Source organism: Xiphophorus hellerii, chromosome 15 (genome assembly GCF_003331165.1).
Source record: "Xiphophorus hellerii strain 12219 chromosome 15, Xiphophorus_hellerii-4.1, whole genome shotgun sequence".
Lineage (NCBI taxonomy): Eukaryota > Metazoa > Chordata > Actinopteri > Cyprinodontiformes > Poeciliidae > Xiphophorus > Xiphophorus hellerii.
In genome coordinates, this window is record NC_045686.1 from 9,930,069 (window position 1) to 9,948,281 (window position 18,213).

The 18,213-nt window shown below is 38.1% G+C and overlaps 1 protein-coding gene across 1 annotated transcript; it reads left to right on the forward strand.

Annotated features, from left to right (window-relative positions):
• The first annotated feature begins 14,743 nt into the window (after window positions 1-14,743).
• cnr1 (cannabinoid receptor 1) lies at window positions 14,744-17,987 on the forward strand. The gene is made up of 3 exons (XM_032585723.1): window positions 14,744-14,750; window positions 14,864-16,311; window positions 16,447-17,987. Exon 2 carries the CDS (start codon window positions 14,909-14,911, stop codon window positions 16,301-16,303), a length of 1,395 nt encoding a protein of 464 aa, XP_032441614.1. The 5' UTR covers window positions 14,744-14,750; window positions 14,864-14,908; the 3' UTR covers window positions 16,304-16,311; window positions 16,447-17,987.
• Window positions 17,988-18,213: the final 226 nt, after the last annotated feature.

Here is an 18,213-nt window from a genome sequence, read left to right on the forward strand (position 1 = left end):
AAATGTGTTTGTGAAGCTGGGTGAGACCAGATGGTAAACTCAAACTTTTGAGAAAAGCAGATTGTTTCCCGACAAGCAGTGATGAACAGCTGTTTACACAGAAACCTGGTAAATATCCTTTGGTCGGGGGTACAGAAGTCTGTAAATCATTTTAGGGGTTGCCTGGATACAGAAGGCATCTTGTTGTGATGTTTCCTCCATAGCAAATCAACAGTTTGGAATGTAAAAGTTACAGCGACAATAAGAAGTCAGTTTATTAAATTTTTCCAAAAGTCAAAAGCTTAATCTTGGAATAAAAGTAATTTGGAGGGTTAGAAACACCTGTCTTACATATTAACATGGACATTGTGGATCTGGCACTTTGATTTGATTGTCTACAAGTAAAAATAAAACAATGTTTAAGTAATATTATATAAAGAAAGTTTTCAGTGTGAAATGACAAGATAAACATCACAAGTCATAATTATCTGTTGATGAATTATGGAGGAGTAATCATAGGAATACAAATGTAGCAATTGTTGCTGCCTGATGAGCCAGCCTTGGAGGCTGTTGTTCATTTATGTGAGGGTGTGTGTGACTGTGTGTGATCACATTAATCTGACTCTCAGAGGACAGATGTTGGGCAGTACTGTGAATTGTTTCTTCTCCTCGGTGCTCGGTCCTCGACTTGGATCGGCTCACGCAGCACCAGGTCTGTCCAGCGAGGCCTGCTGTTCAACCACATGATGCAGCACCACCAACATCTCATTCAAAGAGACTCAGTTTCCATGACTCCCAAGCTCATCTTCAGCTCTGCTGGCTGATGTTACCCGGTTTAAACTCATTTTTCCTCCTGTTGTTTGTCTCACCGCGTCCCCCAGGAGCTGTAATGGACGCTTTGCAAGTGGTTCGGCAACACTTGGATCGGATCACGATGTGCCGGGCTGGAGAACACTCCCACCTCGGCTTTGTTGAGCTGCAGAGGAGGCAGACTCCGGCACCCACTGGATGAGATCCCACTCTCCCACCCTGGGATTGTTTGGCACGAAACGTCTTGTTATTGACCCCCCTCTTTTTGTTGCCGCTCTGTCTGCTGTGAAGTCGTTCCCTACAGGAAAAGATGATTATGTTCTCTTGTTTTGTCTGTATTCAACCTTGGCTGTGTCATGTGACCGACCATTTCAATCCTTGCTGGTTGTCATGCCAACAGAGCATCAGAGGCAGTCCATGCTCTACAGAAAGATGGGATGTTTGTACTTCACAAATAGGCAGGTGAGGCCTCAGTGTAAACTTTGAATAAATTGCTACACCTGCATTCAGTTATTTCAACATTTTCACCATAATTTTAAAATTATCTTGCATATTCTAAGATCTGAACTGCAGATGACTTCTGTTTAGTCCCTAGAATGTCTTTTTAACCTTTGTCTTATACCATAGCATGGCTCTAAAAAGTGCACACTCCATTTTAAATACCAGGTGTTTGTAATATCGACAAGTTATTTGAGAATTAATTCAAAAACATATTACAAGTACAATGTAACATTTTCCTTGTGCAGTAGAAATAAAGAACAAATTTATCGAAGGAAAAATTCTGAAAAATACAAAGTTGCAATAACCTGGTTTGTGCAACACTGTAAACTAACACTTCTATGGAGCAGCACAGTTTTCAGACAGGCTGAGAAGGATCAAAAGCATGATACAAAGGCATCGGTCAGGAGAAAAGGAAGAGCATTACATGAACATTGTTGCACAGTGAAGAGAGTCATCAATTATTCAAGAAAATATGGGACAGCATGGATATTACAAAACAACTGGCTGCCATGAGGTATCCATGTCTCTAAAGAAGCTTCTGAAGAATCTCCCTAAACCTGGGAAGATTTGTTATGTTCTGATGAAACTTGGGGTTTTTCTTTTTTGCAATTTTTTGGAGTATTGGAAGTTCTGACCTTGTCCAGAATTTGTAAGGATATGCACTCCTGCAAAGAATTGCAACTGTCTTAATCCTTCTTTTTATTATTTTAAAATGATGAACTTTTAGATTCACCAAGATTGACTCAACAATATCTCCTCTAAGGTGATCGCTGATGTGTTTTCTTCTTGGCGTTGTATTAATACATATTTGAATGCTGCAGACCAGCATACTGCCAAAACATCTGCAGGTTTCTCTGATGATGATCAATTAAATAGATGCTTTCTGCTTTCCTTCCCAAATTCCATTGATGCAGTATTGGTGCACTTAATTTCCCCCCCATTACTGCATGTAACCTTGTTTACTGAGTGATTTTTCCCCCCTCATGTCCATTGATACAATGACTAGTTATCATGCTCTATATGCACATGCAGTAAAATTGATTGTGTTCTTTCCTCCCAGCTAGTTTCACCCTTGGCCACTCGTCCAAGCAGGTGGCATCCTGCAGCCGTCCAGCTGTACACAAAGACAGTGTGACTGTCCATGCATGTATTTGTCAAATTCTCTGCAGGATCAGAACACAACAGCGCTATTGTCCACTCTCATCTGGACGTGACATTTGTTTTTGCTCTGAAAAAGACTTGGATTCAATTTAAACAGAGCAAAATGGAAACGCAAAGAGCTCTGGGCAACTCTGAGCATAATGCTTTATAGTTTTAAACAAAAAAGAAAATGTCAGGAGAAAAACAAAGTTGCAGAATATGTGCTGTGCTGTCAATACAGTGCAAGCTCATGGAAGATTGTGCAAGTGTCGGAAATCATTGATCGACTCGTGTAATGCTCTATTACTGTTTGTCCATTTTAACACAATTTAACACAGTCATGTTTCAGGCAATGTTTTCTAGCAGTTTGAAAGAATAAATATGGCTAAAGAGAACATTAACTAAGATCTTCAAAACCAGCTACTGACTTATTTCAGTGAGTCATACTAACACGCTCCACATAGACTCTTTTCTTTTAGTCATTTCCTGACTTTCAAAGATCACCACTCATCTGCCTTGAATGCCATGGATATGTAGAGACTTAAAGGTGTAAAGAATAAATAAAAAAATACTTTTGGTTGTATTTATTTGGGGGGAATTATTAGAGGTGAAAATATACGTGGCACCTGGGGCTCAAAAACAAATTTGACTGTGCTATTGCTGTCAAAGATGACTTACCTTTATGGTTTTATACATGTCTTTATCAGCAGTGTCCAAAAGTGTAACGTGCTTTATCGAACTGATTTTTTGTTCTTTACATTAGTCCATCTTTTTCATCTGGATATGACAATAAGCATGTGTCAGTTTTATGACTACTGGAGTAAATTTGGCCTTTAGGAATACATTTGCACTGTTTAAATTTAAAATATATGCTACAACATATAAAATTTGACACACTAGTGTCAAATTTTATATGTTGTAGCGTTTTAACGCTATTCAACAGAGGACAATATCTCTCCAGATCCACAGAGAAAGCTCCCTCTGTTTTCTCTGCGGGTCCTGTCATTCCACAGGCAACAAGTTTTGATTTTATTGTCAGCATCAGTGTGATCTGGATGGTTTTCTTCAGGGTTATTTCCTACAAACTGGCACTATGTGTCTCATATTAGTAGGCTGTTTGACTCACTTTTCTTTCCTTTGGTTTCCAGTCGGTGCTTACATCCACTTTCACACTCTATTTGTTACATTAATAGTAATATATTATACACATATTGCAAGGTTTTTTTTCTTGTACTGCTTTTTGTTCATGTTGCTTAAATGTCATTACATATCATTGCCACACATTTGAAAGTGTGTGGCAATCTGTGTGGTCTTTTGCGATTTAATAATCGATGATAAAGATGGTGGTGTTATCGATCAATGGGAATTTTCTTTGAATATTAAAGTTTGTGATTTTAGAGCCACAACATTTGTAAGGCTAATGTCCACCATGTACAACACAAAAAGTGGTTCCAATATAACGAAAAAAAATGATAATTAAATAATCTTTAGGGAAAGTTATGTAGAGTTAAAGAAGCAACTTGTATCCAGAAATCTGATTTTACTTTGATTATAGATGATTGCTGTGTTACAAAATTATGCAATACAAAAATATATAGCTGGACTATAAATCTGTTAACGTTAGGAAAATGACTACAACTCTCTATATAAGACAATGTTTTATTACCTAATTGTGCTGCAGATTTATCACTGAATTCATTCAGGAATTAGAATAAAAATACCAAAGGGGGGATTAAATTATCCTTTTGTAAAGCCCAGAAATTATTTTGAAAATAGGAACAATTGCAGCTCATTTGATCAAAAAGGTGTGCTTGTAATGTCAGAGAAAGGTATTTTGAAGGATTGTCAATGACAGGAATAACATTTTGCACCAACTCTTACTGTAGTCATTTTGAAAAAGTCAGGAGACTGATTGTTCTCCATTGGTTCATCATTATACTGTGCAGAGTGTGTGGTGAGGTCTCTTATGCGCAGCAGCTTGTGCACCTTTCTTCTTTCGCTCTCAGCTCCCCGTCACAGAGAAAGTCTAATTTTAACCGAGTTTGTTCAGTTTCACTGATACACTGCTTTTGATGCTGCAACCCCAACAAATACACAAACCAGGAGGTCACTGTTAGCTTAGCCAGAAGTAAAATAATTCTTGTAAACAACCACTGAGTCGTGTTTGAATCCCATGTTTTCCAGTGAACTCTGCAGTATCTTTTGTCTATCACCTCTACCTTTTGTCCCAGAATAAAAACTGTGCTCATCTTGTTCTTGTTCCTTCTGAAATCCACATCAACGCCTTTGACTTGAGAATAAAGATGAGGTGACTGTCCCCACACCATGTCACAAAGTGGCTCGCTAGTTCTTTGTACAAAACATCTGAGTCATCGGAGTATTTCTGTAGATAACAGGACTTGTAGGCTGAAGAGAAATGATGAGATTGAAATTCCCCCAGGAGGGCTCCTCTGCCGCTGACCACTGCCTCAGACATAGAAGCCTTTAGTCTCTCAAACTGTGGCCTGACTGTCAGGTAGTCAATAATTTAGCCGGCTCTGGAGGCCTCCTGATGAATCTTCTGGAGTTTTGTTTTTATGTTAAAGTGCAAAGCGCAGCATGAATGGTCTTAAATAAACTGGAGAAATCAAGGAGTATGATTTTCAGAATAATTTATTATTCTGAATTAGTTTTAGCTGCCACAGCGGCATATGACTTTATATATGATTTTAAAATTCTTCAGTACTGGATGCTCAGTCTCAAAATATTCAAATTCCAGGTGAAATGGGTGAAATAACACGTCGACAAACTTCCACATCAAAGGAAATCTCCACCTGCTGTAGAGTATACGTTTTAGCTGCTTATATTTCACACTGTGCATAAATGCATTCTGAAATACTTTTGAATTTGAATGAGAAACACAAGACATAAGCATAAACTTACAGGTCTTGCTCACCTCGGCTCTTTTGGAACACGCTGCAAGGAAAGAAGGAAAATAGTCAGGAATTGTTGTGTAAAAAGAAACAGCATCTCGTGAAAGTATTTATTCTAGAAACTTTTTGACATCTTGCTGTATAACAACTGCAAACTTGTAGTGTATTTTCTTTAGGGATTTTATGTAATATTGCAACATAAAGTAGTGTGAAATGTGAATGGAAGCGCTCTAGTCACATTATACTCTGCTGTTTTTGCTCAGCAGAGGGGTGGTGGAAAACATACACTTCACTCAGCTTAATACACCTTTCGCAGGGCCAAACATAGAGTTGGCAGCATTATGCTGTGTGAATAATTATGTTTAAGCAAGGATTGGGAAGCAAATTAGGTTAGTAGTATGATAAGGGTACTTGGGATAAAAACTTGTCATTTTCTGTAAACCTTCATATTCCAGCAAGAAAATGACCTGAAGCATTCTACCAAAGCAATTGAGTGAGATCAGAGCATATTTATGTGATGGAATGGCCCAGTCAAAGTTTAAAATTTCATGAGAATATGTGGAAACAAACAAGCTCTATCCAATCTGACTGATTTTGAGTTTCTTTTTTTTTTTGTCAAGAAGAAGGGGTAAAATTTCAGTGTGTAGATGCTCAAAGCTTTTAGAAAAATACCTAAAAGAAAACTCAACTTATTATTTTTTGTGGCACCTACAATCAGAAACACTTTGGGCAGCTGATAACAGCTTCATCCTTTTCTCTGTCTCATGGGGGGCTGGTGGGAAAGAGTTCGGTATCAACTGTCAAGTTGCAGAATATTGAATAGTCTGTTTTCTGCAGTCACACCTCCTTGTTCTTTAAAGTCTAGACAGAAATAATAAACAAGTCTGTTTGCAACATTCCCTTTGAGCAAGGACTAGTGCCTCTGCATTCCTTTTGTCTTTTAAAACCTCCGTCTGCTCGTTTGTAAAACCTGCATAAAGTGGCATTTCTCTCTCACTAACTATGGCTCTCTGCAGCCACATCATGTCAACATGTATGAAAATGCATTAAATGAAATTATTCAACCACATAAATGAGCTTTAAATATTTTATTGCGTTTTTTGATCTTTTCCCAACACAAAGATCTTCCTAACATCACAGTAGACAATACAAATAAAAATAGTTTTTATCCGCTTAATTAGTATGTTTCTGTTTTGCTTTGTTTTTGCCTCAAGAATACGACTCGATTTAATCTCCTGTGAAATTACATGATGTAAATGCAGAGCTGCCGTAGGTCTTTTGTTGTGTTTCGCATTTGCAGCCAAGAGTGAAGCATGTTCACCCACACTAGTTGCTCTGACTTATGATTCATAAAATGTGTATGAGGCTGCTCGAAAAAGCCTGTATCTTCGGTCCACATGCAGCAGAGTGCTGCGGTGTTCGACCAAGTGAGACGCCCAGACTTTAATGCATTTCATAAGTTTTAGCAGGAACATGTTGATAAACAAATGCTGATTTGACCATTTTCTTGCTCGCTCTACATTTCGTCCTACTTCTACAATTGACTTTTTTCCTACTAAACTTTGTAAAAAATAAATAAATATTGGACATTTATTTATGTATTTATTTTTTACGTGCTGTTTTCTAATAAATCCTGCAAGTTCAATTCTGCTTTTAGTTGGTGCTTTTATTGATTCCATTTTTTACATGTAGAAAAGCTATTTTCACCGAGGTAAAATTACGAAGTAGGCTTTAAAATAGTGTGTGCAGACTGGAACAATGCACTCACCCTGTTGTTTTTCAATGGATCATTAAAAATTTTCTGCATATTGTGTTGATTCTTCATATATTGAGGTAATTTCCTTTTGAATCGCTTTCTTTGAATCCTCCGAAATTGACCAGATCTAATCAGCAAACCAAATATTCAGGGAATGTTATTTCAGTAATGATGTCATTTGAAATTAGAGCCTATCAGTGGAAGCATCCCTTTACCAATATTTAGGCAGAACATGACCTTGTCCTTGCTCAGAATCATTTTAATTCATCACACATCTTTAATCAAGTAGGCTCGTCCAAATGGCAGGTGACAGTCCTTTGTTTTGGATAAACAAACACAGGTTCACCACGTTCACTGTAGCACTGGAGTAAACTATTATTTGTCACGTTGCAGCTACAGCTGTGTTTATCTATTTATGGATGTACCGGAGACAGCTGCATATTTGTCTTAACAGTTTTCTCAGCATTTTCAAGAATTATGAGCATGCCACAGGATGAAAAATGAGCTCTGAAGTTAGTTAAAAACGCTTACTGGCAAAAAAAAATGAGTGTCTTATTTATTATGGTGGCCTATTTTCAGAAGACTTGACTCATGCATAGGTGATGCGATTAAACTTAACTGCTTTAGCCTGTTAAGTGAAAGACTGAGCAACTAAAGGAGATCAGGAATTTTAGGTTTCAGAGGGAAACGAGGCTTAGATGAACATAGGAAGCCAAGAATTTTTTTTTGTCGCTATTTACAGTTTTTTATATATTGCCAAAATTAATACGTAATCAATTACAAATTTATTGATGGAACTTGACTTAATGTCGTGTTTTGATTGTTGATTCTATGTTGCATTGTGTTTCTGTGTTTGATATGATGTAAAGTACTTTGAAATGCCTTGCTGCGGAAATGTGCTATACAAATAAAATTTGATTGATTTGATTGAATACTAATAAGAAAATGAGGAAATGTTGTCTTATTTTTTGTCTTGGAAGGTATTCTATTTGTAACATCTTGCTGAAAATAGATACAGTGTCCATAAATTGTACATCAAACTGCATCTGATAGTGATTATTGATCCAGATTTCAAGGTTAATTTTCATGTCTCCAACTTGTTCAAAATGCTGTTGCCCTTTATGTAACTGGAACACACAGGAAGGAGCACATCTTACCTATTCTGTCCTCAAGCCTTCTTCTTCTTTCCAATGCATACATGGTATTGCTCTGCCACACCCCTCTGACTTGCCTTTCCTTCCTTCATTGCCCCTGGGATCAGCTATCCATTTGTTATTGGCTGTCCCCAAACACTGACCCATGGAAGCTTTACAATTCTACTTTTCTAATTCTAATGTCCTGTGAGAGCTAGCTGTGCTACAGTGCTAAAACCACCTGGTTTATATACAAGAAAAAGTAAGGGAGGTATTTTTTAGCAGGCATGTTTTTATAATTTTGCCCTCCGCCATAACAGTGTCACAACATGTACAGTACACTGTTTAAGTTGAGTTGCTACATCTTCACGATACCACAAGGGGGTGACGAGCGCTACTCCTCTGGCATTTGTTGATGTTGCAATAAAAAAGAAAAGATAAGCATGAATAGATGGTGTTTTCCATTCTCTTTTCATTGTAATCATTATTGCTTGATTCAGGCATTATTAATTAAACCAGCAATTGTCAAAGGCTGGTTAATGGTTTCCTCTGGGAGGCTGTGTACTTACACTGAGAGAATCAATCTGTTGCTGAGGTGCTTCTATGACTGAGCAGTATCTGACAGTGGGTAGTAAAGTACCAGCCAATGTTCTCTTAACTCAGACGGCAGCCACCTTTTCATCTGTCAGCTAGTGCTCAAGATGTTCGATGATGTGCCATCGTCTCAGCTGAAGGCTGAGGGTGGTGGACGCAGACAGGCTGAAGAAATTGATTCGCAAGGCCAGTAATGAGGGGGTGGAACTGAACTCTCTGATGGACGTGTCAAAAGAGAGGATGTTGTCCAAGTTAATGACAACTCTGGACAACACTTTACACCCACATGTTGGACAGGCACAGTCGGTCAATAATAGGCTCACTCCACCATGACGCAACAGTGAATGCCATTTTTTTTAATTATTATTATTATTTCTTATAATTCAGATTGGAAGAAAGGAGTGGATATGAACAACAGCAGATTTATACCAGAGTAAACATGATATCTCTGCTGTGTGCTTTAAGTAGCACATACTCATAATAATACATACAAATGTTGCTTTAAACATGTCAATGTCAAATAAACAAAAAATGAACTTTGAAAGTAAAATAACATATCCACTTTAACAAAACAAGAGTGACATAATGTAACCAATAAATACATCTCTGCTGATAAACAGTTTTTTAACATTTTTCCACATCGGTGGTTTTATACAGAGATGAATAACTATTACAAAAAAAAGTTAGGACACATTTATTTACCATGAAGGGTGTAATTTGGCTGTGGATGTGCTATGACAACAGAGCAACATACCATGTAGAAACATCGACATTAAATGAGGTTAAGCCTTTTCTATTTTAGATCATATAGAACTTCCTATAATATTAGAGACTTATTTTTAGATATTATGAATGAGATATTATACAGGACTGACAGAGGGACCCAGATTAAAAGGTTTTCCTTCCCAGGATTTATCGAAGGGGTTTGTGTCAGGAAAGGCATCTGCCCTTAAACATCTGCCAAGTCTGTGTGTATGCAGCTGTGGAGTGGGAAAAGCTGCCGTGCTGTGGCAACCCCATGGAGGGAGGAGCAGAAGAACAACAACAACATGAAACAGATAATATATTAACATCTTCTTGGCTTTGTGCAGAATTTCACCAAAATACTTTGTTTGACTCTTACTTAATATAAAACACAGACTTCTTGGCAACAGACATCACTCAAAGCAAAGGGCATTCAGATGGTGAAACTGTAACAATTTAGTTTAAAAGAGATTAAAATTTATTAAATTCTTGTTTCTAGGTAATACAATTTATTTCAAATGTTGTAGCTCATAGAGTTTTATTCAATTTTATAGAATGTTACTCATCAGTATTTGTGAATATTGATACTTTTCTCAAGTTTAGTTTGTTGGAAAACAGAGTTTTTTTTTTCCTTATCCATGCATATTAACATGCTAAAAGGGCATGGTGTTCTGAATCTGGGGCATCTGACATTTCACACTCAGCAGCAATCAGATAGTCAAATTACAGCTGTTCTGGAAATCACACAAGAAATCCCTCCACTCTGCATGGTTTACTCTCCCCTGAGCTATTTTTTTTTTCTTATCCAGGGATTCAAAGTGAGTCAGTGTGGAGGACAAAATGTTATGTACCACAACTGAAACGCAGATGGCTTCAAGCTTTGCTTCAGCCATCACTCACTGCTAACTCACGGGTTAGCATGCCAAGCAAGTCAGAGAAAACTGTCACAGTACACCAGTGAGTTTTGCGAACCAACCTGCTGCCCAAAAGTCTAGCTGCCCCATGTGCTGAACATTACGAAGTCTGCAACTGCTGTGTGACTAACAAGCTGATTTAAAACTAAGTTTGGGCATTTTTGGAAGGGTTTTCTGCATTATTTTTGTGGTTAGGTGTAACGTTAACACATTTCTCTTTGTTTTTATTTGGGATTCTAATTACTACGATAATACAAAGTAGTGTATTATTGTGAAGTTGAAGAGCTTCACAATAAATAAGTTAAAGGATCATCTTTCACATTAAGCAAAGTGTATTTGAGTCCACAAAACATTGCATACCACCCATCATTTTAATAATGAAACATGGTGGTGGCAGCATTATGTTATAGAAATACTTTTTTTTTTGGAATTTGTAGGAAAGCAGGTCAGAGCTGATGGGAAGATTGATGGAGATAGATACAGGGCAATTCTACAGGAAATCTGCAAACAGCTAAAGCAACAGTGGAATCAGTTAGATTAAAACAGACCTATTATAAGTCCAGACCTAAATCCAATTGGCAATCAGTTGCAAGACTTGAAAATTGCTTTTCACAAAAACTCTTCAACCAAACTCTGCTGAGCTTTAGCTATTTTGCATAGAATAAAAGACAGACATTTTACACCCTGAACTTGCAAAGCTGGTAGACATACACTAAACACTTTTTTTCAAATAAATGTTCTTTAACTTCACAATAACCCATTACTTTGTATTACCATAATAAATAAAATTCCAAATAAAAATACTGAATATTTGGATTAAATTTGCAGAAAGAGTTAGAAAAGTTCAAAGCGTATCAAGACTTTTGCAAATTCCTTTTCTGCTTCACTCATACTGCAGTTAGGCATTCATAAAAGCCCTCAATGACTTTTCACCTTAGATAGGAGCAGTTTTTGTGTGAATACAAAGATAGTGATCTTGCACTCTTGCTATCTTGCACCCTGACAGAATGCAACCAGACTTTTCTTACCAATTCTTGAGTAATGAGAAACCTAAATAGAGAAATTGTGCTGGTCCTGCAATATGCAATAGTGCAAAATCTTATAGGGGCACTAATTCATGAACAGAAAATATGCATTAAGGCAATATAGATTTCTTTGCTAAGAAAAATGCTTTTACAGACATTGCATCAACTGTTAGTCGGTTTTATAGGCTCCACTTCCATGCCAATAAAGTTAATTGCATGAAACCACTTAATGGCCCATCTGCAGACACTCCCAGAAATGTGGTAAACATAACCCAGGAGACAACATATGGTACCAGCAGTGAAACGATGCTACTGTGAGGCACTGGCTTATCCCAGACTGAGACTCATCTGAGGGAGATGTTCTCCAGCGCTATTTATGTTCAATACATCAAAGCTTCATATGGGGTGAGAAACCTTGAGTTTCTCTCATCTCACTGCTTTAATGTTTCCTCAGACAAAGCAATATACTGGCCACTTATTCTGCAGGAGGTGTGAGATTCAGCAATCGAGGAAGAGGGCATCCACTGTGGTTTGAATCATTGAAAGAAGCTTTATCAGCAACCAGACAAGTTGTGACATGAAAACATGTTCTTTCCTAACCAGTCTGCTCATTTATAAAAACAAAAGAGTAATCTCTCTACATTTGCAGCTTTTCAGTGTATATATGGATAAAAACATTGTTATTGGCTCAGTGTCTTGGATAAAAAATAATAAAACAACTGTTTTTTTAATATTTTTTATCTAAGATACATTTTATTCATATCAGCCATTGTTAGCAGCCATGCCTGAGTTGTTTGGTTAATTGCACCTGCGATGCTGACTGAATCATGGCCTAATTCAAATCCCAAAGAGTCATTGTTACATTCTGTCTTGTGTCTGTGGCTTTAAAATGTCAAGTAATCCATCTGTTGTGTTTCATTTCCTCTAAAAAAGTCACTTAGCTCCCATGTTTTTCATTAACACCCTGCAGACTTTGTCAAGTGGAGTCAACATTGCAGAAACACAATTGAATACATGGAAATCAGATCATTCATACTCACTGACTTTGATCTGTTTTTGTTAGGGCCCACTCTTTGTTCTTATTCATAACAGGATCTGACTCTTAATTGTTGGCCTGCAATGTGATTGAGCTTGCTGATAAGTGGCTGTGTCCAGTTTCTCCAGTGGAGCGGAGATACTGGTGTGAAAACATAATACAACATCCATGAATCATCACATCTCTTCAGAGTAGAAATTACTGGCATCCTAAGATTAGCTGCATATTTTTTTGTTTTTGGTCAGACATGTGCTGTTTTTGTTCAGAGGTTGTTTTTGAATAAACTGCTCTTCTTTTGTGTATTGAATGTCTTTGACCTTCCCTTTCACCTTCAGTTGTTAAAATAGATTTAATGAGTCACCGAGGGTACTCTCTTTGTTTTATGTTGTATTGTGTTTTTATTTTTGCTTTTTTGGGGGGGGGGGGTTTGTTTAATGTAGATGGTTTCCTTTATCGCTCAGTCAATCAGATGTAGGTGTCTAAAAGGTTGACCAATCTGAGGTCTTGACTCTTCATGCTTTTGTTTTAAAACTTGACAAAGTTTGAGCATTGGGGTCCATGTGTTTCACAGACACTTCTACCACCATATTTTAGACTTCCTTCCTGTCTTGCCCAATGTCCGATTGAAATCTCTGCATACCTCAGGTTTTTTTAAATTCTTTTTTTCTAAGACAGACATGCTTGGCTTTAGCAAACTCGACAGCTCCCTAAGATTCCCCAAGGCCATAAGGCTACAAGGCTGGTCCCATCCATCCTACATAGAACAATTATTTCAGCCACTTTTATCCTGTATTTCAGTCTTTTTGGTCAAGATCTATCACATCCTGTCAGTCTGAAACTTTTTTTAAAATGGGCTGTAAAACACCTACAAGGAGTATGAAAGGAAGTCTAGGTGTGATTTGAAGCCCTTGTAGGACAAACTATAACCTGGATGGCAGAGTGTCTACATCATAACATGAGGAAGGTTCACAGTCTGATGGCGACTCAGTTCAATCAATACCAGAATAATTATGTCAGCCTTTCTGTTCCCTTGTGAAAACTGATTTGTATGCTTCAAAGATAAAAACGTGTTCCATCTCTTCTTCTTCACCATAACATTTATGTTAAACTCACTTTGTGATATCGAGTGATTTTATATAAAAACTGCAACATATTGGTGTTGACAAATGCGTTCTGATTATTATTTTTTCTCTGCGCGCAGTTCTTGTGTTTTATTGCAGTTCGCCCCGACGTTGAGTGATGAGAATTTAAATATATTCTACCTATAAGCCTTCGCTGTCGTGTGCCTCGCTCCTATGCGCCATGGAGCGATTGGCAGCTTCATGGGTTGGGCAGACAAAGCTCTATATGAAAACACGTGACGGGGTTCGGAGAAGCTGCGCCTCATAAGAGTGAAGACACAAAGAAAAAGGCTGGAGAGACGCTGGAGGCAGCAGCAGCAGCATCGACACTTCCAACCTGTTTCCAGAGAGAAGGAGCGCACTCCGGGTGACAACTTCGACTTCCACAAAAACTTCAGCTGCATTACGAACTGAAAACAAAGGGATAAAACTGAAAAAATTAGTATTGCTAATTGAATGCATGGCTGTTTTTTTCTGAGATCTAAGACTTTTTGTGGTTCAGCAATGCGCTTCTGGCTCGGATTTACGCACGACAATAAAGGGCGATTCTGCACACTTGAAAGAATTATGTAAGGTAAAGAAACACTTTCATTCATTTCTGTCTTTAAATAACAATAGCAGAGGGGCTTTTGTTGTTATATTAGCAGTAATAAATTCAAATTCCATATTTGACGAAATATCGCACAATTATATCTTAGTAAGAGTTTAACATAAATAATAATTTTGTTACAAAATTTTACTATTGCAATCAGTAGTGAAACCAATAGTGAAACTGCAACAAATTGCTCTTCTAAATCCGTTAGGCACTTTAGTAGATGATACTAACAAGCTTGAGAAGCCAAATGTAAAAGAAGTCTAGGTTTGTTTAAGTTGTTCTAGTTATAAAAAGTCTTTTAATGTGTTTTTGTACCCTGGTTGCCTGTAGGTGCCTATTGAGTATTAAAGTCCATAGAAATAAGAAATCATGGAGTGTATGCATAATCAAAAACTGAGCCAGATTAGTTGAAAATTAGATTTTAATTATTGAGTAGCTTCATGACTTTCTATGTCAAACATTTGCAGTGAAATGCTGTAATTATGTGAAGGTTATTTTTTGTAAATGGAATCTTTCTGCATCAGAGGCAAAGGCTGGACTTCTGCAAACACACCAAAGAAAAAATGTTCAAAAATCTAATATTTTTTTGTTATCAATCTGTAGGTTGTTCCGTCATCTCAGACTGCAGTATTATCCTCAGACACAGCCATGAAATCTGTGCTCGATGGGGTGGCAGACACCACCTTCCGGACTATTACATCTGGGTTGCAGTATCTAGGCTCCAACGACGCCAACTATGATGACCCCATCAATGACTTGAACTTAAAGGGCAGCTTGTCCATGCAGAAGCCCCTGTCTGCTTTTCGCAGCAAGGTACCTGCAGATGAAGAGCTTATCCTCAAGGGCATCCCCTTCTTCCCCACCAATGCCACAGACTTGTTTGGCAACAGGACCACATTTAGAGATGAGACTAATAATATACAATGTGGCGAGAACTTTATGGACATGGAGTGTTTCATGATCCTGACTCCCAGCCAGCAGCTAGCTGTGGCTGTGATGTCTCTGACTTTGGGTACTTTTACAGTGCTGGAGAACCTGGTGGTGCTCTGCATCATTCTGCAGTCCCGCACCCTGCGCTGCCGCCCGTCCTACCACTTCATTGGCAGCCTTGCAGTGGCTGACCTCCTGGGCAGCGTCATCTTTGTCTACAGCTTTTTGGACTTCCATGTTTTCCACAGGAAGGACAGCCCCAATGTGTTTCTCTTCAAGCTGGGTGGAGTCACTGCATCATTCACGGCATCAGTCGGGAGCCTCTTCCTCACTGCTATCGACCGCTACATCTCCATACACCGGCCACTTGCCTACAGGCGCATTGTAACTCGAACCAAGGCTGTCATAGCCTTCAGTGTGATGTGGACACTCTCGATCATCATCGCAGTGCTACCTCTGCTTGGCTGGAACTGTAAACGTCTCAACTCAGTCTGCTCAGACATATTCCCCCTGATTGATGAGAACTACCTGATGTTCTGGATCTTCCTGACCAGTGTCTTGGTTATTTTCATCATCTACGCCTATATATACATCCTGTGGAAGGCACACCACCACGCTGTGCGCATGCTAAGTCGCGCCTCCCAGAAGAGTCTTGTTATCTATTCAGCAGATGGGACTAAAGTGCAGACTACACGCCCTGATCAGGCACGCATGGACATCCGTTTAGCCAAGACCCTGGTGCTCATCCTGGTGGTGCTGGTAATCTGCTGGGGTCCCTTGCTTGCCATCATGGTGTACGACCTCTTCTGGAAGATGGACGATGACATCAAGACAGTGTTTGCATTCTGCAGCATGCTCTGTCTTCTCAACTCCACCGTTAACCCCATCATCTACGCCTTGAGGAGCAAGGACCTGCGGCGTGCCTTCCTCAGCTCCTGCAACCTCTGCCGGAGCAGTTCCCAGCAGCTGGACAATAGCCTCGAGTCGGACTGCCAGAACAGAAATGCCAACATTTCTGCCAACAGGGCTGCAGAGAGTTGCGTGAAGACCACTGTGAAAATAGCCAAAGTAACAATGTCTGTGTCGACGGAAACATCTGCTGAAGCTGTCTAATTAGCCATTTTTTTTTTTTTTTTTTTTTTTTTTCTTTTTTATTTCATTCAAAATAAAATTTGAATTAAAATATAATTGTTTACGACAAAACAAAGTAAAAAAAAAACATATGCACAAATCTTTTGACAAAATTTTTATGCCATCAAGGGGGGGAAAGTGTAAATGTCATCCACCTTGAACCCCATTTCACATGAAAAGCAAAGGTTGGGCATTCCAGAAAATTTCTCTCCTGAAAGTTCTTGACTCTCATTCTCACACAGATGCTTTAGTGGCTCCATAATTTTATTTTGGTGGATAAGTACATAGAGTGCCAAAGTGCCAAATGGTATTGGAAGATCATAGAAGGGACTTGCAATTTGAAAAGGACTTGGAAAGACTATCATAAGTCTGCTGTTTGCCACAGACTTCTTGATATCCAGTCAGCAAAGGCATATTATATTTTTGTACTGTGAATTCAGGTTTTGAAAAACTCTATCTTCATTTATGGGATAAGGGGCTACTGCAATTTCTAAGTAGAGATGTTTTACAGTGTCATGTAGAACTTGGTATGTGTCTCGAACCATACGTATTACTATTCATTGCGCCTTGACTTCCTATAGGCTTCATGTTGCATAAATGCATTTTTGAAACTGAATTTAAAAAAAATATATATTATTTTGTTCCAGAATTGTATGATTTCTGACATCACTCAGAGAATTATCAATGTGTGGGGAGATATTTTTGAGAAATGAAAGGTCAGGTAAAGTTATAAACCATAAAATATCAACTCGGACTTATAGGTGTAAAATATATTTACGAAATCTCATTTTTCAGTGGTAAAGTGATTTCTTTACTAGCTGCCTGCTCTTGCAGGGTAAAATATCTTTATTCAGTTATATACCAAACAAATGTACAGTGTTTAATTGCAAATGAAGTGTTCCAGTTCAGCTATCCAGCCAAGTCAATTCAAACGCCAAGCTTTTTTTGTTTAAAGCCTGAAAGATAAAAAAAGAAAAAAGAAGAAAAAAAGAGAACAACACAGTGCTGGTCACTACTGTTGGAAACTAAAAATGTTTTCAGACTAAGGCTCCTTTTGTCAAATGTTTAATTTTATTGGACTCCGCCTTGTATGTATGTGTGGTACCTTGTGACTTAGTGATCTGTTTCCAACCCTAAAGCCTTTTGATCATTGCAGTGAATTTTTCTTAGTGCTACTGTTGCATAAAACAAAAGAAACCAATGCACAGGGCCGTTGAATTGGTTCTGACGTGACTCTGAATAACATAAAAATAACTGCTGTTAATTTTTTACCTCTCAAAATAAAGATACAAAGGTCAGTGGCTTGTAACTTAAATGGAAGTTTGTGTGTAAGACTTATGTGAAGAACAAAACTGACCTTAGATAATCCAACATAGCAAAGATGTGTTTTTTTCTGATAGATGATGTAGAACTTTTAATCTAGAAATCTCACAGCAGAATTGTTCTGTAAACATTTATCTCATTGTGAAGTTTTCCAGACAGCTGTTTATCAATATGCTTCTGCTGGCTCTTGTAATTTTAAATATTAAAGATCAAATGTCAACTTGTGGCTTATGTACATTGGTGGCATAATGAGGAATCTATGACTTCAAAATCACCTTCGGTCAAGTGTTTCTGGTATTGCTGTGTTAAAACTTTTGAATAAAGTTGCAGCTGGTGTCATGTTGCTTGCAGGTGTTTGATTTGATTAGTTGACAACAGGAAAATGACTGACGAAAGAAGGAACATCTAAGCTCTATGCTGACAGAAGAACGCCAAGGCCCGAAGCTCTGTGCTACTCAGTCATTAATAATGTTTTACTGCCCCCTTGCGGGTGATGAAATATTGCATCTTTGCAGTCTTTACTTCTACTTCTCAGCATCTAAAAAGAGACAGATATTTAGTTGAATAAA